The sequence below is a fragment of the Bufo bufo genome, chromosome 8 (assembly GCF_905171765.1).
Source record: "Bufo bufo chromosome 8, aBufBuf1.1, whole genome shotgun sequence".
NCBI classification, from domain to species: Eukaryota; Metazoa; Chordata; class Amphibia; order Anura; family Bufonidae; genus Bufo; species Bufo bufo.
This window is the reverse complement of record NC_053396.1, coordinates 12,541,606-12,566,030: the sequence shown is the minus strand read 5'-3', so window position 1 is coordinate 12,566,030 and position 24,425 is coordinate 12,541,606. Positions and strand designations below refer to the sequence as shown.

The 24,425-nt window shown below is 47.0% G+C and overlaps 1 protein-coding gene and 1 pseudogene across 1 annotated transcript; one reads left to right on the top strand and one right to left on the bottom strand.

Annotated features, from left to right (window-relative positions):
- Positions 1-699: 699 nt before the first annotated feature.
- Positions 700-10,536, bottom strand: ATP6AP1 (ATPase H+ transporting accessory protein 1). Its single transcript, XM_040405018.1, has 10 exons — positions 10,390-10,536; positions 8,772-8,898; positions 8,038-8,112; positions 7,176-7,369; positions 5,760-5,800; positions 5,181-5,266; positions 3,710-3,948; positions 2,816-2,851; positions 2,306-2,549; positions 700-1,634 (listed from the first exon to the last, which is right to left on the bottom strand). The coding sequence occupies exons 1-10, from the start codon at positions 10,497-10,499 to the stop codon at positions 1,425-1,427; spliced, it is 1,362 nt and encodes a 453-aa protein (XP_040260952.1). The 5' UTR covers positions 10,500-10,536; the 3' UTR covers positions 700-1,424.
- Positions 10,537-16,643: 6,107 nt separating this feature from the next.
- On the top strand, positions 16,644-17,819 carry LOC120977587 (annotated as a pseudogene).
- Positions 17,820-24,425: the final 6,606 nt, after the last annotated feature.

Sequence of the window (24,425 nt, the reverse complement as noted above, 5' to 3'; positions counted from 1 at the left end):
TAGGATAGAACAAAAACCACGAAGGTGTAGCAGAGCTGAGTTTGCCATTTCACTGTTTACACCAGTAGCCCTATGTAAACTCACTAACAAATACAGCTCTGCTTCATCTGTAGGATTTTTTTTTTTTTTTTAAAAGGTACAGCCTCATAATATTCATATATTGGTACAGCTTCAGTGGACCACATTCTGCCACACTGGGTGCTGCCATCTAGTGCTCAATAATGGTTTCGGAGGGGGATCCCATGAGTACCATCGATTATAGGGAGCAGCTAATTGTGACCATGGGAATTCAACTCGTATGTAGCAGAGCTGACTCTGTTCTTCAGTTATTTATTGCTGTGCTGTAATGACTCCACAGGATAGAGGATAACTATTATATTGGTGGGGGGTCTTACTGCTGGGACCCCCACTGGTCACGAGAACAGGGGCCCCGTAGCCCCTGCAATGAACGGAGCGACCAGTTGCACATGCGCATGGCTGCTCCATTCATTTCTAGTGGAATTTCGGAGATGGCCGAGCGCTGCAGGGGGTAAGGGGCCCCCGTTCTCAGGACCGGTGGGATATAATAGTTATCCCCTATCCACATATCTTCTAACAATTGGAATACCCCTTTAACTGTAATCTTGTGCTGTGCCAAATGACAAACTCGGCTCTGCAGCATCGGCACAATGACTGGATGAAGTAGAGGCCACCACGTTGTCCACACACGACCACAGGTAGATTTTATTTCATTTCTCATAAGTTATACAGTGAAGAGTTACAGAGGATCGCACATCCTGTCCATGGAAACAAGCGAAAACCCGCCAAACAGTGCACGACACGGGGTCACGTCACTAGAGCAGTCAATGTACTACAGATCCCAGCCGCTCTACACACACACACACAAATAAATAGCGTTTCTTGGGACTATGCACACATTCTAGAGAGTTTTTACATCCTTGTAGCTCCCCCTGCTGGACACTCGGGGGATGACACGGGGGATATTTGCTGTTTGCGGCGCCATGTTGGCAGTAGGAGGACCTGGAAGTCCCTGCTTTCAAGTAATTCTCCGCTCACAGCACGAGACCCTCCTGTGCAGGTCTAAGGAGGAGAACATTAACCCTTCAAATCCCAAATACTTTTACAGGAAAGTAAACAATGAGAGAGACAGACAGAGCTCCTCCAAAGCCTGACCTCCATACTAGGAAGTGAAGACACTGCTGGGGCACGGGGTCTTTGATGCCACAGCCATCCTAATCGGTAAAGGTAAATTATATACAAAGCGCACAGGAGATCAACCACTCACAACACAAGGGTGAACCTACGCTCTCACCCACGGGGCGCATGGACGATGACGTGAGAAGGTGACGGGGGGGGGGGGGGGGGGGCTGGAATGTATCAGGGCCTGGACACAGGAGGGGATGGCATGGACGGGCACGGGGAGGTCACTCGTTCTGGGGCACAGAGATGGATGGTCCCTTGGGGTCGTCAAAGCGATCCATGGTCTTGAGGCTCATCACCATGTGGAGTCCGTACGTCAGGATGAAGACGAAGAGCAGAGTGGTGACCAGACCCATCCAGATGCCGGGAGAGAAGAATCCGGCGCAGTCACTGGCGTAATTAAACTGGATGCCGGTCACGTTGAAGGACTGGATCTGAGGGGAGAGAGAGGTGGGATCAAGGATTAAAAAATACATGTATATATTAACTCCCCGCTACACAGGTCAGTGTGTGTGAAGGCGGGACTTAAAGGGCAGGTCCACAGTATTAATACAATCTACACCTGTAATTACCAATTCTAAATTATATACTCCAGAGCTGCACTCACTATTCTGCTGGTGCAGTCACTGTGTACATACATTACTTATCCTGTACTGATCCTGAGTTACATCCTGTATTATACTCCAGAGCTGCACTCACTATTCTGCTGGTGCAGTCACTGTGTACATACATTACATTACTATACTGATCCTGAGTTACATCCTGTATTATACTCCAGAGCTGTACTCGCTATTCTGCTGGTGCAGTCACTGTGTACATACATTACTTATCTTGCACGGATCCCGAGTTATATCCTGTATTATACTCCAGAGCTGCACTCACTATTCTGCTGGTGCAGTCACTGTGTACATACATTACTTATCCTGTACTGATCCTCAGTTACATCCTGTATTATACTCCAGAGCTGCACTCACTATTCTGCTGGTGCAGTCACTGTGTACATACATTACTTATCCTGTACTGATCCTCAGTTACATCCTGTATTATACTCCAGAGCTGCACTCACTATTCTGCGATATAATATTTGTGACATCCTCTCACTTACCTGGAAATCAGTGATGGTGAGGCGCCAGTTGCTGGCAGGGGATTCGTCGGTGGTATTCTTCACCAGGAGCGGACCGTGTGTGGGCAGATTGCTGACATACTGACAGTGGAAGGAGTAGTTACTGGGAGCGTTCACCTGAGGAGCCAGGAAAGTGGCGTTGACTGTTCCGTTAAATAACAACACACGGTTCAGAGTGAACCAGGGTCGTCCGGATACTGGATACCAGCGGCTCGCCAGTTCGAAGCTGCAGAGATTGAAAAATATCATGACAAGGGAAAAGTGACATCACCGAGATGATGACATCAGAACTTGTAAATGACATCCAATGATGTCAGCATACAGATATGACACACACACCTATATCACTGGGGCTGACGCACGCGGCACACACCTATATCACTGGGGCTGACACACGCGGCACACACCTATATCACTGGGGCTGACACACGCGGCACACACCTCTATAACTAGCGCTGACACACGCGGCACACACACCTCTATAGTACTTACACGATTCTGATCCCACTGTTGTAATTTAGCTCCAGCCTGGAAGAAAAAGAACGTCAAAAACGGTCAATATCCACAATTCTCCACATAAAATGGGGGAAATATTATAGAAAACACAGGGGGGGGGGGAGAGAATATATATATATATATATATATATGTCAGATAAGTGTATGATCGGCGGGGGTATTACTGCTGCGACTCCCATCGATCACGAGAGGGGGGTCCTGCGTCTCACCATCCGGGATCACTGAACCCTCTAATCTGGGCCATTATTTAACCCCTTTGATGCTGTGCTGAATAGCGACAACGACATCTAAAGGAGTCTCACAGATGGAGGGGAAAATCGTGGGGCGCCGCGCCTAACAAAGGCATCTGCTTTCACAGCTCGGCCAGGCTCCATCGCCGGCAGTCCCATCAATGTGAATGAAGTGGTGTTCACTCGAGACCCCCTTCCCTCCACTTCCTCATGATCGCTGGGACCCCCTTGAGGAGTCATTTAATCGCTAATTCTGTGGATAAGTGTTGTGAGATGGAAGACCCCTTTAAGAGGATAGTATCTGAAGGCTACACTGAGATATGATCAGTAGAAGGTCCAGGACTGAAGACGTACTACTGAGAGATTCTGATGACATCATTCGGTCTGGTGCGCTGATGTCATGGGGAGGTTGTATGGATTCAGGTCACCATATACAGCCACATAACAGTATACACATGGGGACACATTGCGGTATGTGGCGATCGGTACCCACACAACACGGGTTGTAATATGGAGCCATCAGTGGTGCAGTATGATCACATCAGAAAACAAAATTTGAATAAAAAAAACTTTTTTTTTTACATTTTAATGTAAGGGTCTCTTATTGCCTCCTATCTATTTAGTCGTGGGCGGCACTCACCTGGCAGCAGAGCTGTTGCAGAAGGAGCCGCTCGTGATGTCACCCGCCTCCCGGAATGTGGCATTAGTGAGTTCCACCTCCCGATCCATAGACACCGTGATGTTCGAGGCCCAAAACAGGATGCAGGGAATATTCTGGGTTCCGTTGTAAGACAGAGGAGGGTAAGCGGGTGTCGGTGTAGCGGTCGCCAACAACTGGCGCCCAAAACTGCCCACAGCAAAGTCATTCTCCCTGGTAACCTAAAAGAACAAAAAGTATTACGAGCTAAAGTGCGGTGCGGGGACTTCACGCCTAATAGAGACCCCGAATAGCCGATAGGTATGTAATGGCTGCCAGTCACTCTGCAAACCGTTCTAAGGGTATGTTCACACTAGAGAGCCCTTATGGGTGCGAATAGTTAAAAAAAAAAAAAATTATATATATATATATATATATATATATATTATTATTATTATTATAATAATAATAATAATAATAATAATAATAATTAGATTTGGGTACGAAATCGATTCTGCCCAAATCAAAAAAGAAAGGAAGAAAAGAAAAGTAAGAAAAGAAGGAGGAAAAGAAAAGTAAGGAAAGAAGGAGGAAAAGAAAAGTAAGGAAAGAAGGAGGAAAAGAAAAGTAAGGAAAGAAGGAGGAAAAGAAAAAGTAAGGACAGAAATGAAGGAAAGAAAGGAAAGAGGAAAATAAAGTAAGGAAAGAAAGTAAAAGAAGGAGGAAAAGAAAGGAAGGAAGGACATAAATAAAGAGTGAGACGTGCAAACCAGTTCTGCTTCCAAAAGGACAAAAAACAAGTGTCTGAAGAGAAGGTTGCCCAGGTTAGCTGAGAGGCATTTGTCAGGGTCCCGGGGGGGCTCGTTCTCATTAGAGAGACCAACATTAGAAAAAGGCACTGATTGAACAGTCCGAGGCTACCATCAGATTTTCCCCTGGTGGTAGCCTCGAAATGTTCAAGGTTAGGTATTTCTCTCTCTCTTTGAAAAGAACTTTGGATTTGTTAGAATCTGAATTTTTGGGAAAATTCAGGCCTAATTTCCAATCGGTTCCCTCATCTGTAGTTCGCACGCCTGCCTCCCAATCACGACACAGCAAGCAGTCACATGCATCACATGACGGACACCACCTGACCCCACTGACTTATAATGGCTTCCATCATCTTCATGGGAAAAATAGCCTGTTCTTCCCATGGAACCTGCCGGGACTGCTGACAGAGACCTCTGGAGATAGTGTGAACAGGACCTCTGTGCCGCAAGTGGCGTGAAGGCTCGGGGCGCACTATGCCAGAGCCTCTATGGCGTACACGCCTGGAAAAGCTCTGTATATATGGGCTCCAATCACCCAGTAAGTGTCCTTGTAGCCTCCATGGAGCAGTAATACACCGGGAAGGCGCAACAGACTGTGCCAGGAATCCACCGACTAAAGGCTCCGACACAATGACGAAGGAAATAAACGGATAGTCTCCACGTACCCGCGATGGCCTGAGGGCTGTGAGGAGGGCGGTGTAAGGGATACCTTCTGATTTCAGGGTGCTCAGCACCTGTCCTATCACTTCATCTGCAAAGAGACAGAAGAAAAATCATTCCCAATCTTTCATCACCGTTCAGACGACTGTAGCCGGACTATCAGATGCCAGATTGCAGGGGTGGATAGGGGTCAGCAACCTCCAGCACTTATATGAGAGTTATGAGAACGGAAGACCAAGTGTGCTCGCTGCTCCCGGGGTTGGGGACTGTTACATGGGTGAGGTAGAGGGCGGACAGTCCCATAGAGAGTGTATGGAGCAGCGGCAGCGACTATGCTTGACCTGCTGCTGCATATATAGACTCAAAATAACCGTCTAGGACTACAAAAAGATGGCGGCTTTCGTCCAAAAACAGCACTGTCCACAGGCTGAGTGCGGTATAAAAGCTCAGCATCAATGGAGATGAGCAGCAGTACCAGGCACCATCTATGGACAGGCGTGGGGCAGATTCTGGGATGAAGCAGCCATGTTTCTCGAACACTGGACAAACCCTTTAAGGGAATGTCATCTGCAGTGTAGACTCACCGTTTGCTCGGAGGACGTCTTTAGCTGCCATTACTCCGGCACTAAATGGAAGAAAAAAATAAAAAAGTGGTCACTGAATAGAAAATTCCAAAAAGTTCCACAGAAGTGGTAGCATATTACAGTATAAGAACGCCGATCACACCCCAGACTGTCCTGGCGCTGGTCTGTTAATGCACAATGTGGACACTGCCGAGTCCAATATATTAATATATGGCAGCCACCTAGTCCAGTGTGCATAGTACTGGGGGCACTGAGCGCAAGACACTAATATATGGCAGCCCTCTAGTCCAGGGTGCATAGAACTGGGGGCACTGGGCCCAAGACACTAATATATAGCAGCCACCTAGTCCAGGGTGCATAGTACTGGGGGCACTGGGCGCAAGACACTAATATATAGCAGCCACCTAGTCCAGGGTGCATAGTACTGGGGGCACTGGGCGCAAGACACTAATATATAGCAGCCCTCTAGTCCAGGGTGCATAGTACTGGGGGCACTGGGCCCAAGACACTAATATATAGCAGCCACCTAGTCCAGGGTGCATAGTACTGGGGGCACTGGGCGCAAGACACTAATATATAGCAGCCACCTAGTCCAGGGTGCATAGTACTGGGGGCACTGGGCGCAAGACACTAATATATAGCAGCCACCTAGTCCAGGGTGCATAGTACTGGGGGCACTGGGCCCAAGACACTAATATATAGCAGCCACCTAGTCCAGGGTGCATAGTACTGGGGGCACTGGGCCCAAGACACTAATATATAGCAGCCACCTAGTCCAGGGTGCATAGTACTGGGGGCACTGGGCGCAAGACACTAATATATAGCAGCCACCTAGTCCAGGGTGCATAGTACTGGGGGCACTGGGCCCAAGACACTAATATATAGCAGCCACCTAGTCCAGGGTGCATAGTACTGGGGGCACTGGGCGCAAGACATTAATATATGGCAGCCACCTAGTCCAGGGTGCATAGTACTGGGGGCACTGGGCCCAAGACACTAATATATAGCAGCCACCTAGTCCAGGGTGCATAGTACTGGGGGCACTGGGCGCAAGACATTAATATATGGCAGCCACCTAGTCCAGGGTGCATAGTACTGGGGGCACTGCCGAGTCCAGGATACTAATGTATGGCATCCATCTAGTCCAGGGTGCATAGTACTGGGGGCGCTGCCGAGTCCAAGATATTAATATATGGCAGCAACCTAGTCCAGGGTGCATAGTACCGAGGGCACTGGGTACAAGATACTAATATATGCCATCCATCTAGTCCAGCGTGCATGTGCCGGGGGCATTCGGGCTGATGGGTATTTGATTTGTAAGGCTGACTTAGTTATGCCTGAATCCATGCATCCCGCCTCCTGTCACACCGGCTGTCGGCAGAGCCGGGTCATCCAGCGCCGGCGGGTTCACCTCACCTGTTGGCATAGGGCAGCTGCACGATCAGCAGTGACGGGATACTCTCATTCAGCCTCAGCTCCAATAGCGTCGACTGATCCACGTGCAGGGGGCTCACACCCAACTTCTCCTTTAGGTAAGTTGGCAAGATGTTGGCAGCGTACCAGTCCACGGCGGGCAGCACCAAGGACGACGGTGACGACTCCATGATGTTCTACAAAGCAATTGTCATGTGTGAGATGAGGGATAGGATGAGCGCACAGAGGACACGTCCACATCCCTGGTGGGAGTACACCCAGCGCCTCCTGCAGCCCCCTCCCCAAATATCTCACCCTTTTACAGTACAGTCCATTAGTCTGGCACCTGACAGATATCCTGATAATATGGAATGGGGAAAAACCTACAGAAAAGCTACTGATGATGACGACGATCCGGGCGGGCGCCACCATAGACGATCCATGGGAACCCGCCAACGAGGAGGAGGAGGAGAGTGTATCTGATGGGTCACGATTTGTAAGTCACCATCAATGTCAGATGCGGCCATCACTTTGACGTCGGAGTCTGGTCCCTCTACAACACCCCGCAGTCCTATGGCGGCCATACACGAGGCGGCCATGTAATGTGCATGAACTGCTCAGTCTTTTGTCATATGTTAGGGAAAGAAAGGATTGGGCGTACTGAATTTCAACATGCCCCATCCATTGTTTTCAAGAGGGATAAGCCAACGCCCGAGGAGTCTGACAGCGACTTGCTCCCCACTGATGACACCTGCATGCTTGGCTGAACTGAGCGTACATGTGTATGGACTCCAGTCAGTCCTTATGGGACCACCAGATGAAGCCGAGCGCTGTACTCCGCGGCCCCCATCCAGGACCATCTTACCTCCAGATTCGGGAAGGCGCTGTCTTGTTTGTTCCCATAGACTCCGCCGAATGCTGTGAAGTCTTCAACGCTCAACTGACGGAATAACAGAGATGTGTTAGAATCGACGCCACAGGGAGACGGGGGACGGGGTCAGGAGTAATTACTTAATGGGATACAGGCTGGGAAGGGGGGTCCTTTTACATGGGACGGGTCATCAATATCTGATCGTGGGGGTGTGACACCTGGGATCCCCACTAATCTAATAGTGATACTTAGACGACCCGTCCCCTCTCCTGAATTGTCCGTTTTAGGAGCTACTTGCATCCCCCATGTAATAAGAATTCTGCACTCTATGTTGTGCCATTCCTCTATTACTCCTTCTAGTTCTAGCAGTTTGCAGTGAAGGTCCAGATGGGTGTTACCAGCTGGGGGCATGTCAATGTACAGTCTGACATTATCCAATCAATGCTGCCAGTGTCAGACTGTGCAGGGACACGTCCCCAGCTGGTAACGCCCATCTGGACCTTCATTGTAAACTGCTAGCTAATTCATTCATGAATTCTAGCAGGAATAATAGAGGAACGACACATCATAGAGTCAGAAGAATGGATGCTCCAGAATTCTTACTACATGGGGGATGTCAGGAGAGGGGACGGGTCCTCTCCCTTTAGGTCACATTATCTGCCCTCACTGCACGGACCCCATTCACGGGCACCAGCCCCTCCCCTGCCCGATCTTGCTGAGAACAATACCTTCTCTTGGAGGAACAGCAGAACATTCCTGGGTCCAGTGCTGAGAGCCGCGTCCAGGTACTGACCCAGCTGGAGATCGGTTGTCACGTGTCCGCCATGTGCGCTGGGCTGCGCTGACCAGAGGGAGCTGTCGGCAGGACACGGGATATTAACGCCATGTACATATCAGACAAGTACTGGTCTAATGGGCACGTCACATAGGTGGGTGTACACGGACTCCAATGGCCTCCCGGGAAAACCACAAGACCCGCGTGACACATGACCGAGCCGAGTGCAGCCCCTGACAATGGATCATTCATAAGCAGCGGACGGACAATTATTTCCGGGTAATTTCAGGCTCACGAGACGCCTGTGACGTTTTATGCTGGAAGATACAGGCCCAAAGCCTGAGGCTGCACTACTGAGAGATCCAATATGGCATAGGCCGCCATTACAGAAGTACATTAGTAAAGGGGTCTCCCATCTGTCGTAATGCTGGGAGCTGTGGTGTCCGACCGCTGGGGGGCTGCATTAGTATAAGGCGGGGTACTCCTATAACTCCTCCGGTCACCACATCCCATACACGTTCTGTTTCCAGGAACAGTTTTGAGGAAGTGGAAATGAGAACTCCGCACGTGGGGAACCGTCTGCACCGCGTTGTGTCACAGCCCAAGACGTCCCCTCCGTTTGTGCTCATGGGGGAGGGGGCGTCACGGAGGGAGCGTGCCAATGGTTTGCTGCAGTGTAGTATCCAGTGCTGCAGTGTAAAGCATCAACTATAGCTGCGCAAAAAGCATGGCAGACGGAAAGAGGGCGTGTACTGAAAGAATGTAACACGTGAGCACAGTGATGACGTCATGCCACCATATCCTGAGAATAATACACTGCGATGACATCATGAGTGTAATCATACACTGCGATGACATCATGAGTGTAATCATACACTGCCATGACATCATGAGTGTAATCATACACTGCGATGACATCATGAGTGTAATCATACACTGCGATGACATCATGAGTGTAATCATACACTGCGATGACATCATGAGTGTAATCATACACTGCGATGACATCATGAGTGTAATCATACACTGCGATGACATCATGAGTGTAATCATACACTGCGATGACATCATGAGTGTAATCATACACTGCGATGACATCATGAGTGTAATCATACACTGCGATGACATCATGAGTGTAATCATACACTGCGATGACATCATGAGTGTAATCATACACTGCGATGACATCATGAGTGTAATCATACACTGCGATGACATCATGAGTGTAATCATACACTGCGATGACATCATGAGTGTAATCATACACTGCGATGACATCATGAGTGTAATCATACACTGTGATGACATCATGAGTGTAATTATACACCGTGATGACATCATAACAACCGGAGTATAATACACTGTGATGACATCATGAGTATAACAATGCACTATGATGACATCATAACAACCTGAGTGTAATAAGTGACATCATGGGTATACTAATACATAATTTATAAAAATCATGACATAATGACGTCATCACACGACACATCGAGGAGGGACCCTGCAGTAACACACAGCAATGACAAATATAATGGTTGTTGTGTATAGAAACACACAGCTCTCACCCCTCGCTGGACCACAGCAGGACGGGCACTTGCTGGGAGGTGGCAGCATGCCATGGCACCACCAGTACAAGGAGGAAGGAGAGAGGTACGAAGAACGAGCCGGCCGCCATCTTCCTGCCCCAAACACAGGGAAGACAATCACATGACTGCCGCCGATCAGGTGACAACAAGGGTAAATCCCATTGGAGGTCGTCGACGTCAATCAAGGTGCGGCAAGAAGGCGGGATAAACGTACTGAAATGTTATTGGACAGTAGGACTGTAGTCAGAGCGCATGCGCCGTCAAACTCCTGTCGCTTCGCTATTAAATCAGGCGCATGCGCAGTACTACACTGTAATAAGAGGCAGAGGAATGTACCCCAAAACTGCACAGGAAGGAGGGGTGCACGTTATTCTTCCTCTGCATCTACCCACAGCACACTCACATTCTGGATTCTCCTAATTTTCCCTCATGGGTATTTCTGGCAAGGCATATATAAGGGATGTAACGCCGATGGAAATACTTCAATGTGAACGCGCTCTAAGGGCTTGTTCATGCGACTCCTTTGCCCCTCCGTTGAATGGGTCCGCAAATCCGGAGATGCGGTGCGGAACCATGGGATGGAACCCTACGGAAGCACAGCCCTGTGCCTCACATAAATCCAGAGATCTCCACATTCATTGCTCTGCCAGGTTTATATTGTGCTGACAGAACAGGGCGTGTGCCCTTTGTCGGGGATGTGGCCTCTCTGCTGCAGCTGGTGGCAGTTGAAGGATGGAACTGAGCATGTGCGGCCATCTCAGTGAGAAGGACAGAGAAATTAGAAAAGGAGCAAACAGCAGGTGGCGCTATACAGATAGACTTTACTGAATAACTCAGTGGCTATGGAGGCCCTGAATGTGACTACCAATCGGCACTCACTGCCCACACATAAGACTGGCATTCCAGCACTCACTGCCACCTATAAGACTGGCGTCCCGGCACTCACTGCCACCTATAAGACCGGCATCCCAGCACTCACTGCCACCCATAAGACTGGCATCCTGGCACTCACTGCCACCTATAAGACTGGCGTCCCGGCACTCACTGCCACCTATAAGACTGGCATCCCATGACTCACTGCCCATCCATAAGACTGGCATCCCGGCACTCACTGTCCACCCATAAGACTGGCATCCCGGCAATCACTGCCACCTATAAGACTGGCATCTCAATACTCGCTGCCCACCCATATGACTGGCATTCTCTGCCACCCATAAGACTGGCATCCTGGCACTCACTTCCCCCCATAAGACTGGGATACCGGCACTCGTTGCCGACCCATAAGACTGGTGTCCTTGCACTCGCTGCCACCCATAAGACTGGCATCCGTGCACTCACTAATTATTTAAATAGTAATAATTTCTCACACATCCGGCTTCACTTCCCTTGACAGGTGGGTAATTAGAGCGCAGTCCTGGCAGATTGAAAGCGCTCGTGCTCCCCTATTCTGTAGTGTCCATGTAGAAAAGTGTCTCAGGGGCTCGGAGCGGCTCAGTGTGAGTCTGGCTGCTGCTCTGGTATCACCTGGGCACCTTTTCCCGAGGTGGACCACACAAGGCTTGGTGAGCAGGAACCCCTGGTTAGGAGGGCCACTCCCAAGGGCAGTAATGGTTGGGTGCCCAGGGAGTGGGCATTTACAGTCAAGTGTTTTAGGTTGTGGTTGCTTCAGCTTGCATGGTTTCGGGGTGTGCCCCTCTCACCCATTTAAAGGGTGGTAAACGTTAACCTCTTCAATTCCTACTCCACTGAGGGCACCTGGTCAGGGGTCTGTACAGTCCTGGCCAAAAGTTTTGAGACTGACTCAAATTTCAGTTTTCACACATTTTGTTGCTTCAGTGTTTTTGGATCTTTTTGTCTGATGTTCCTGGTATAGTGAAGGACATAGAAACATTTCAGAAGTTTTTAAACTTTTATCAAGAAATCCATAAGGTTAATGCAAAGACTGAATATTTCTAGTGTTGACCCTTCTTTTTCAGGACCTATGCATTTCGCCCTGGTATGCCGGGTGTCAGCTTCTGGGCCAAATCCTGACTGATGACGACCCATAGTTGCCTAATCGGTGTTTGGAGTTTATCATAAGTTTTTATTTGTTCACCCACTTGTTTGAGGATTGACCACAGGGTCTCAATGGAATTGAGGTCTGGGGAGTTTCCTGGCCATGGATCCAAAATGTTAGTGTTTTGTTCACTGAACCACTTGATTCTCAGTTTTGCCTTGTGCTATGGTGCCCGTCATGTTGGAAAAAACATTGGCCATCACCACATTGCTCATGAATGATCAGGAGAAGTTGCTCCTTGATGGTTAGAAGTTGCTCCTGGATGGTCAGGAGAAGTTGCTCCTTGCTGGTCGGAAGAAGTTTGCTCCTTGATGGTTGGTAAAAGTTTCTCCTGGGTGGTCAGGATAAGTTGCTCTTGGATGGTCAGATGAAGTTGCTTCTGGATGGTCAGGAAAAGTTTTCTTCCAGATGGTGTGGAGAAGTCTGCTCCTGGGTGGACAGGAGAAGTTGCTCGGTTCGGGAGCCGTTTGCTCCTGGATGGTTGGTAGAATTGCTCCTGGATGGTCAGGAGAAGTTGCTCCTGGGTGGACGGGAGAAGTTGTTCCTGGATGGAAGGGAGAAGTTGCTCCTGGATGGTCAGGAGAAGTTGCTCCTGGATGGTCTGGAGAAGTTTGCTCCGGGATGGCCGGGTAAAGTTTGCTCCTGGATGGTTGATAGAAGTAGCTCCTGGATGATCAGGAGAAGCTACTCCTGTGTGGTCAGGAGACGTTGCTCTTGGGGGATGTTTTGAAACCATTCTTTATTGCAGTGTTCTTAGGTAAAACTGTGAGTGAGCCCCACTCCCTTGGATGAGAAACAACCCCATGCATTAATGGTCTCAGGATGCTTTACTGTTAGCATGACACAGGACTCATGGTAGTGCTCAACTTTTGTTCTCTAGACAATCGTTTGTGATGAGCCGACTTGTTGACTCCGATATTTTGCCTGGACATTCACCCCTTGGCTTTGGAATGGACGGACTTCATTTTGTATTCTTTCATCTGTCATGACGCTCACATGATGCAGTTTGGCAATTTTCTTGGCCGAGATACCGCTATCAATGAGCTGGATGATGCGGTTTCTCTTTTCTTGGGAAATCATCTTCACGGCTGCTTCTGGATTCAAACCAGTGACCTTTCACTTGAATCAACCTAATAACACACTGAGCTATTAGGGAATGTGAGAACAGGTTGTAATTTGTAGTCTACAAAAAGAAAGAGATTGTTCCACCATAGACAATCATCTTGGCTATCTCATAAATAAATTGGTCTTGCGACTTTTTAGCATATGATTCTTGTTATGTACAGTGGGATGCGAAAGTTTGGGCAACCATGTTAATCGTCATGATTTTCCTGTATAAATCGTTGGTTGTTACGATAAAAAATGTCAGTTAAATGTATCATATAGGAGACACACACAGTGATATTTGAGAAGTGAAATGAAGTTTATTGGATTTACAGAAAGTGTGCTATAATTGTTTAAACAAAATTCGGCAGGTGCATAAATTTGGGAACCACAAAAAAGAAATGAAATCAATATTTAGTAGATCCTCCTTTTGCAGAAATGACAGCCTCTAAACGCTTCCTGTAGGTTCCAATGAGAGTCTGGATTCTGGTTGAAGGTATTTTGGACCATTCCTCTTTACAAAACATCTTTAGTTCATTCAGGTTTGATGGCTTCCAAGCATGGACAGCTCTCTTTAAGTCACACCACAGATTTTCTATTATATTCAGGTCTGGGGACTGAGATGGCCATTCCAGAACATTGTACTTGTTCCTCTGCATAAATGCCTTAGTGGATTTTGAGCAGTGTTTAGGGTCGTTATCTTTTTGAAAGATCCAGCCCCGGCGCAGCTTCAGCTTTGTCACTGATTCCTGGACATTGGTCTCCAGAATCTGCTGATACTGAGTGGAATCCATGCGTCCCTCAACTTTGAGAAGATTCCCAGTCCCTGCACTGGCCACACAGCCCCACATCATGATGGAACCACCACCATATTTTACTGTAGGTAGCAGGTGTTTTTCTTGGAATGCTGTGTTCTTTTTCCTCCATGCATAACGCCCCTTGTTTTGGCCAAATAACTAAATTTTAGTTTCATCAGTCCACAGCACCTTATTCCAAAATGAAGCTGGCTTGTCTAAATGTGCTTTAGCCCACCTCAAGCGGCACTTTTTGTGCTGTGGGCGGAGAAAAGTCTTCCTCTGCATCACTCTCGCATACAGCATCTCCTTGTGTAAAGTGTGCCGAATGGTTGAACGATGCACAGTGACTCCATCTGCACCAAGTTGATGTTGTAGGTCTTTGGTGCTGGTCTGTGGGTTGACTCTGACTCTTCTCACCATTCGTCGCTTCTGTCTATCCGAGATTTTTCTTGGTCTGCCACTTCGAGCCTTAACTTGAACTGAGCCTGTGGTCTTCCATTTCCTCAATATGTTCCTAACTGTGGAAACAGAAGCTGAAATCTCTGAGACAGCTTTCTGTATCCTTCCCCGAAACCATGATGGTGAACAATCTTTGTCTTCAGGTCATTTGAGAGTTGTTTTGAGACCCCCATGTTGCTACTCTTCAGAGAAAATTAAAAGAGGAGGGAAACTTACAATTGACCCCCTTAAATACTCTTTCTCATAATTGGATTCACCTGTGTATGTAGGTCAGGGGTCGCTGAGCTTACCAAGCCAATTTGAGTTCCAATAATTAGTTCTAAAGGGTTTGGAATCAATAAAATGACAACACAGTGCCCAAATGTATGATCCTGCCTAATTTTGTTTAAACAATTATAGCACACTTTCTGTAAATCCAATAAACTTCATTTCACTTCTCAGATATCACTGTGTGTGTCTCCTATATGATGTATTTAACTGACATTTTTTATCGTAACAACCAACGATTTATACAGTAAAATCATGACGATTAACAAGGTTGCCCAAACTTTCGCATCCCACTGTAACTGCATTATTGTGACTGCGTTATTGCTTTGCTCCTGGTGGTGGAACAATCTTTAGATACTTGACCAGGATCGATAGTGGTCTCAATGCTGAGCTATATGTGAGTATCCTACAAGACAATTTGCTTCATACACTCGAGTACTATGGGTATGAAAAGGACGACATAGTGTTCCAGCAGGACAACGACCGGAAGTATACGTCGAAATTGGAGAAGAAATGGTTCAATGACAATGAAGTAAAGGTGCTGGATTGGCCCCAACAGTCCCGAGACCTCAACCCAAACGAACAATGGTGGGTAGAGGTGAAGAAGAAGCTGTATTCATACCCAAGTGAGTCGACCAGTATGCACCAACATTGGGGACGTGTAGAAGAGACCTGGGAACAGATTTCGGTCCAAACAGGCTTGAACCTGATCGAGAGCATGCCCAGAAGGAGTCAGACAGTTTTGAAAGCCAAAGGTGGATTTACAAAAAACGAACAAAATAATACAAATTTAAATTTAGAATTTTAGGAGCAAAACAGTAACAATGCAGAATAACCTGCAGAACTAATCATATGCTAACTAGTTGCGAGTCCAATTTATGTATGAGATAGCCAAGATTATTGTCTTTAAAATTATGGTAGTCTCAGGTTTGAAGGTGTAGTGGATGGTGAGATATGGAACCCAAAAGTTCAAAACATTATTACCCATTTGCTCGTCAGTGTACCTGCTTGCTGCCATTCCTGAGCAAGCTGCTCCTGAGCAGGCTGTCATAAATATAGAATGGGATCAGACTCTCCTCCAAAAGCAACATCTCCCGACCATCCAGGAGTAATTATGTGGTGTGCCAAGAAGGGGGGAAGGCAAGATAAACTCAATACACTTGCTATCCTCCCTCTCATGCTGGAATCATATGTAGCTGTAGATCTCACACCCGTCCAAAGATATAATCTGGACCTGGTGCACGTGTGGGATGATGACATTTATTACAGTTTCTGGTAGATAAAAACTTTCCTTCCTCAGGAGTAACATTCAGAAGTTGGATTGCTGATTGTTACTTCTGAGGGGATTAGTTGGGGATCATGAGAGGCTTCTCGGGTGGAGTAGACGTGGCCTCATGAAATGCCCTTTGTGTTGTATGTGTGTTGGTCCTCTATGATGTTTTTGCTGTATATAAAACTCTTGTCCAATTTCTTTTCCAGACATGACCTATTGAATGTGGACCTGGACAAGTAGGATATTGGCATTGTGGCCCAAGCGATAAGAATACACCATGGGGCAGTTCAGTGGCCTTCACCTTTCTTTCCTTCTCATAGTGCATTCTTCTGTCAGACGATCGGCTGCCTCCCCATTCCCGAGCTTTACCACGTCGGACACATCTCTGACTCATCTGGCCGTGCACAAGCACACGGGTGATGTCTACATCGGTGCTGTCAACAGAATATACAAGCTGTCGGAGAATCTGACCGAGCTGCGCTCCCACTTGACTGGCCCGATTGAACATAATGCCCACTGCTACCCCCCCACCTTCTGTGCGCCACTGCACCCACAAGCTGTCCCCCACGAACAACGTCAATAGTTGATTGACTACACGGGTAATCGTGTCCTGGCCTGCGGCAGTGTGTGGCAAGGGGTTTGCCGTTTTTTGAGGTTGGACAACCTTGGGAGAGCCCCATCACCGCAAGGAACACTATTTGTCGGGGGCGAAAGAACCCGAATCCATGACCGGAGTCATTGTAGAACAGGATGCCGAGCAGAGTAAACTTTTTATCAGAACATCCATTGACGGTAAATTAGAGTTTTTTCCCACCCTTTCCAGCCGCAAACTCTTGAAGAACGAGGAGAGTGAGGAGATGTTACGCCTTCTCAGATCAAGGTCCCTTCCGACACGCTTTCCCTGCACCCCTCCTTTGACATTTACTACGTGTACGGCTTTGTCAGCGGTGGGTTTGTGTATTTCTTGACCCTACAACTGGACACGCAGCAAACGCTACTGGACGCCACTGGAGAAAAGTTCTTTACATCCAAGATTGTCCGCATGTGCTCCAAAGACCCGGAGTTTTACTCTTACGTAGAGTTTCCCATTGGATGCACCAAGGACGGGGTAGAATATAGACTCATCCAAAGCGCGTATCTTAGCCGGCCTGGCCAAAAACTAGCCCAAGAGTTAGGGATACCAGAAGATGAAGATCTCCTCTACACAGTCTTCTCTCTAGGTCAGAAGAACCGATCCAACCCTCCCCGCGAGTCCGTCCTTTGCCTCTTCACCCTCAGCCAAATCAACAAAAGCATCAAGTAGCGGATCCAGTCCTGCTACCGGGGAGAAGGAAAGCTGTCCCTGCCATGGTTACTTAATAAAGAGCTGAACTGCATTAATATAGTAAGAGGTCCGGAGAACATGGTGGGTCGTCGTATCTTCTTGTCTAGTGTCCCCGTAAATCTGAGCTGATAGGTTTTGTCTCCCTGTTTGGAAGGGCTGGTCCCGTGCCCATCGCGCCGCTTTGCCATATGATGAAGCGAAGCGCCAGGGAGTGTTAAAGGAACAGTTAAAGATTTATTTCTTAATGTATAACATTATTAAAAATGTATTTTTCCATGGCGGGACTTGCTCCGTTAGGTGATCCGCGAGATATCTTTGTATGATTTTGGTTTGTCACGGACCCAGTGATCGGAACTGAGAAAGGCAAATAGTGCTGCAATGTAGGTGGCCAGGGCATCAGGAAAGCGGGGACACAGGGCTAAGGTAGTTCTGCATAATCTTTTTTCTCAGGGGGTCCCAGAAGTTGGACTCCTACTGACCATAAAGTGATGTAATATCCTAGCAATCCCCCCTCTAATAGGAAAGACTCACTGGTCATGGCCGCCAGCTGTTTTAGATTCCTAAAATGGTACAATGAAAATCTTAATCTTACATTGCCTTGTGATTGGAACAGTGTTCCCTAACCTGTGGCTCTCCAGCTGTTGCAACCAGTAAGTCTGGCTGTTACAACCGGCAACTCTAGCTTGTCCAATCCTTTGTTCTCATGAGATAAGCTTCCACCATCGGGTTCCACCATGGATGACTGAGGATGCATGTGTATGGGGGGGTTTAAGAGAGAGAGCTGGCAAATGAAGTGTTGTGCCTTTTTCATAGGTATATAACATTTATGTCTAAATATCATATAGTCGAGAGAGGTTCATGGAAAGGACACTGTTCATAAGGATTCTTCTCTATAGATGTACCAGTCTGAGAAGAGTCATTCTTGTCTCCTTATAGATTTATGACTGAGATAAGGATATTCTCTAGAAGTTTCTGGTACTAATTACCACTACAGTTGATGTCTATTGGTGAAGCAGAAAATCTGTGGTGTCTGTATACACATATAATAGAGAGTAGGCTTTGGGCCATTGTTAATGAGATTGTGGTACTGCATATCTGTGATAAGATTATATTAATTGAATTCCATACAGGTTGGATTTCTCTGCATTCCCACCATATATGCTCCATGTTGGCTTCCGCCGCCGAACATCTCCAACACATGTGAGAAGCTAAGGGGGTACATTTTAGATAATCTATAGGGGGTATAATACCACCTATACAGAATTTTTCTGGAGTTTTCTAGATGATTGACACATTTGGAGGATGCGCTTATGATGGAGAATGCAGAATCCCATTGTTCTGGGGGAATTGCTATATTTAATGCAGATTCCCATTTACGTAGTAGTGGAATCAGTCGAGAGTCCAAATCATCAGTCATATGGTGATAACTGAGAGAAAGGGCTTTGAGACTGGACAGAGGGTTCCTCAATAACTTCATCAGTTGAGAGGTATTAACGGCCACCGGGAGTTGTACCTTAGATAAAAGAAATCTTATTTGCAGGTATTTAAAAAAGTTTCTATAAGGAACTTTAAACTTCGAAGTTAGATCTGAGAAACAATTAAGGGTGCTGTTGGTATAAAGATCTCCTAGTTTGTAGATACCCAGACCAATCCAATTATGAATATGTAACTCTGGGATACAATTACCCACGACCTCCAGTGGAATTTCAGATAGGGATATTTTAATAATATTCATTTTAGTTGTCAATAGGGTCCATAATTCAAGTGCCGCTTGTATTGTAGGAAAGATTTGTATTTTAATAGGGCGTTTTTGTAAAGATGTGGAATAATAAAATACTTTAGGGTCTTTTACTCCCATTATATGATTTTCAATATCAATCCAGTGCTTATCAGGCTGAATTAGCCATGAAAATCTCAACTGTTCAAAGATACATGCTCTGTAATATCTAATGACAGATGGGCAACCCAATCCTCCCTTGGAGATAGGCAAAAAGAGTATGTCCGTTTGAACTCTTGGTTTTTTATCTTGCCAAATCTATTATATTCTTATCAATACCATAAATTTGATAGTTTGGGAAATATCTAAACTGGTACCTTAATGTCTGTGCTTGGTACAAGTGTCAAAGTTAATCCCTGTAGCTCTGATTTAGGATACCATATGTTATGTGTATGGAATGTAAGATGAAATCAGACCTGGACATTTAACCCTTACTAGTAATGATGCTAATAGCTTATGCAATGGTGCCACCTGGGTATAAATAAGTAACATTACACCAACACCAGAAATGCATTCTGGGTAATACAGTGACATCATAGTCATTATCATAGGTACACGCCTAACCGATAATGATTGGAAAACTCCAAGCTAGGAAGGTGTGTCTAACTGATACGTTTTGGATAATAAACCACATACAGGAGGGAAGAGAGGAAAGAGAGAAAAAAAAGAAAGGAGGGACAACCCAGGAGAAAAATCCCAATGATCAGAACAGACTTTAGAGCTGACTTTCCTTAGATACTGCATATCATCTGCATTCTCGGGTAACGTATAACTTTATTATGTGTAGTATTCATTGAATTAATTGTCCTGATATTTAGTAACTCCCCGCTTTAGTGCGGATGTATAATGTTAAAAGTGCTACATCAATGTTATCACTATTCAGTAAAGATGCATATTACTGAATAAAAGATCTAATATTGATATCGGAGAAACTCTCTTATTGGAATATTCACATTCCATAGTCAATATCAGGCCTGATAATTTATAAGTTGTGTAGCAATACTACCCGATATCCAAGATTGGTCATAGTTTGAGCAGAGCAAGGGTTCATATCTATCTTTATCACTATTAAGTTACTGTGTCAACTGATAGTATATCTCATAATTGTGGTCGAGATGGTTGTATTACATTTTATGTTTGAGAGGTAATATGGAACGCTGGTATTTGTGTTAGAGCCATCTAGTGGCAAATTTAGGGCACTTCATATCACTGTGTATTATTGCATATTATTGAGTTTTATATTGGTTAAGCTTTGATTGTATTTTAAGTTATTAGAAAAGCATAAGGCAGCTCTCACCTTCCCCTCCACTGTCTGAGCTCGGATGGCGCACCTGGATGCGATAATTCTATGACAAAAAATGTAAGAAAAATATAGCGAAGAATCGTAGCTTTATTTGCGTTTTTTTAAATCTTCAAATAACAGGATAAGTTCAGTTACGCATTTCAGACCATAGGTAATTTGCGGTCCTTCCTCACAACACCCACTAGTAGGACAAAAAAAGTCAGAGACCTGTCGTAAAGGACCTACATTAAAGAAGGTGCGACACATGTAACATGCGACTAGTGAGCTATAACCCAAAAATCCAGTATCTTTGGATTTTTTTTGGGTTCTGCCATGTCGCCCGTCAAACACATTCCATACCATTAGTCACGAGCGATATTCATGTGTCTCGACCAAAGTCGCCATGTAGTCCAGGCCTCAGTCTCTCGGTAGAAGGTTCTCCTCCATCAGTTGAGTAGATTTTGGAGTCATGGCAGATCCCAACACTTATTATAGTCTCTTATAGATCTGATGGTGGTCCTGGATCCGGCCATGGTTGTGGGAATTGATGGAAGCATTGTGATTGGGGGGGGGAGTGTTAATGAGGGGTCCTTGTCAGCAGAGGTGGACTTGTCATAGACCCAACATAAAATTTACCCAGTAGGCTGAGGCCAATAGGGCTTTCTGAGGTTCTTACTACTGGGGGAACGATAGAGGTCATTATTAGAGAAAATCCAGGCAGCATGCTGAAGGTAGGGCCACCACAAAGGGGCAGCTTCTGGGGAACTATTTTGTGCTGCACTGTGGTAATTGGTTCAGTGGGATGGTATTCTATGCTGCACTATGATATTACTGACCCTGTCAGCTTATACTGGCCCCAATTACTTGTGTTTCCCCACCTTCTGTCAGTTTGGATGCACCTACAACATTGGGGCCACTTTTAGTTTCAAATCTGCCCCTGCTAATCAGTACAGAAAAGATGGACACTGGCTTTAATACGAGAGGCCTGGTATGGACGGTGAGGAGTTTACTTTTACACTCTGCATTTCATCTGACATTTCATTTTCCTGAGTGAATACAGTGGAGAAAAAAATATTTAATAGATTTGCTTTCTCCTCATGGCCCTCTACAACTCCTCCCTCAGCGCTCTCTACAACTCCTCCCTCAGCGCTCTCTACAACTCCTCCCTCATCGCTCTCTACAACTCCTCCCTCATCGCTCTCTACAACTCCTCCCTCATCGCTCTCTACAACTCATCCCTCATCGCTCTCTACAACTCCTCCCTCATCACTCTCTACAACTCCTCCCTCATCACTCTCTACAACTCCTCCCTCATCACTCTCTACAACTCCTCCCTCATCGCTCTCTACAACTCATCCCTCATCGCTCTCTACAACTCCTCCCTCATCGCTCTCTACAACTTCTCCCTCATCGCTCTCTACAACTCCTCCCTCATCGCTCTCTACAACTCCTCCCTCATCGCTCTCTACAACTCATCCCTCATCGCTCTCTACAACTCCTCCCTCATCGCTCTCTACAACTCCTCCCTCATCGCTCTCTACAACTCATCCCTCATCGCTCTCTACAACTCCTCCCTCATCGCTCTCTACAACTTCTCCCTCATCGCTCTCTACAACTCCTCCCTCATCGCTCTCTACAACTCATCCCTCATCGCTCTCTACAACTCCTCCCTCATCGCTCTCTACAACTCCTCCCTCATCGCTCTCTACAACTCATCCCTCATCGCTCTCTACAACTCCTCCCTCATCGCTCTCTACAACTCCTCCCTCATCGCTCTCTACAACTCCTCCCTCATCGCTCTCTACAACTCCTCCCTCATCGCTCTCTACAACTCCTCCCTCATCGCTCTCTACAACTCCTCCCTCATCGCTCTCTACAACTCCTCCCTCATCGCTCTCTACAACTCCTCCCTCATGGCCCTCTACAACTCCTCCCTCATGGCCCTCTACAACTCCTCCCTCATCGCTCTCTACAACTCCTCCCTCATGGCCCTCTACAACTCCTCCCTCATGGCCATCTACAACTCCTCCCTCATCGCTCTCTACAACTCCTCCCTCATCGCTCTCTACAACTCCTCCCTCATCGCTCTCTACAACTCCTCCCTCATCGCTCTCTACAACTCCTCCCTCATCGCTCTCTACAACTCCTCCATCATCGCTCTCTACAACTCCTCCCTCATCGCTCTCTACAACTCCTCCCTCATGGCCCTCTACAACTCCTCCCTCATCGCTCTCTACAACTCCTCCCTCATCGCTCTCTACAACTCCTCCCTCATCGCTCTCTACAACTCCTCCCTCATCGCTCTCTACAACTCCTCCCTCATTGCTCTCTACAACTCCTCCCTCATTGCTCTCTACAACTCCTCCCTCATTGCTCTCTACAACTCCTCCCTCATCACTCTCTACAACTCCTCCCTCATCACTCTCTACAACTCCTCCCTCATGGCCCTGTACAACTCCTCCCTCATCACTCTCTACAACTCCTCCCTCATCACTCTCTACAACTCCTCTCTCATCACTCTCTACAACTCCTCCCTCATGGCCCTCTACAACTCCTCCCTCATCACTCTCTAAAACTCCTCCCTCATGGCCCTCTACAACTCCTCCCTCATCGCTCTCTACAACTCCTCCCTCATCACTCTCTACAATTCCTCCCTCATCACTCTCTACAACTCCTCCCTCATCGCTCTCTACAACTCCTCCCTTATCGCTCTCTACAACTCCTCCCTCATCGCTCTCTACAACTCCTCCCTCATCGCTCTCTACAACTCCTCCCTCATCGCTCTCTACAACTCATCCCTCTCTACAACTCCTCCCTCATCACTCTCTACAACTCCTCCCTCATCACTCTCTACAACTCCTCCCTCATCACTCTCTACAACTCCTCCCTCATCACTCTTCACTCTCTACAACTCCTCCCTCATCGCTCTCTACAACTCATCCCTCATCGCTCTCTACAACTCCTCCCTCATCGCTCTCTACAACTCATCCCTCATCGCTCTCTACAACTCATCCCTCATCGCTCTCTACAACTCATCCCACATCGCTCTCTACAACTCCTCCCTCATCGCTCTCTACAACTCATCCCTCACTACAACTCCTCCCTCATCACTCTCTACAACTCATCCCTCATCGCTTTCTACAACTCCTCCCTCATCGCTCTCTACAACTCCTCCCTCTCTACAACTCCTCCCTCATCACTCTCTACGACTCCTCCCTCATCACTCTCTACAACTCCTTCCTCATCACTCTCTACAACTCCTCCCTCATCACTCTCTACAACTCTTCCCTCATCACTCTCTACAACTCCTCCCTCATGGCTATCTACAACTCCTCCCTCATGGCCCTCTACAACTCCTCCCTCATCGCTCTCTACAACTCCGATCCTCATCGCTCTCTACAACTCCTCCCTCATCGCTCTCTACAACTCCTCCCTCATCGCTCTCTGCAACTCCTCCCTCATGGCTCTCTACAACTCCTCCCTCATGGCCCTCTACAACTCCTCCCTCATCGCTCTCTACAACTCCTCCCTCATCGCTCTCTACAACTCCTCCCTCATCGCTCTCTACAACTCCTCCCTCACTACAACTCCTCCCTCATCGCTCTCTACAACTCCTCCCTCATCGCTCTCTACAACTACTCTCTCATCGCTCTCTACAACTCCTCCCTCATCGCTC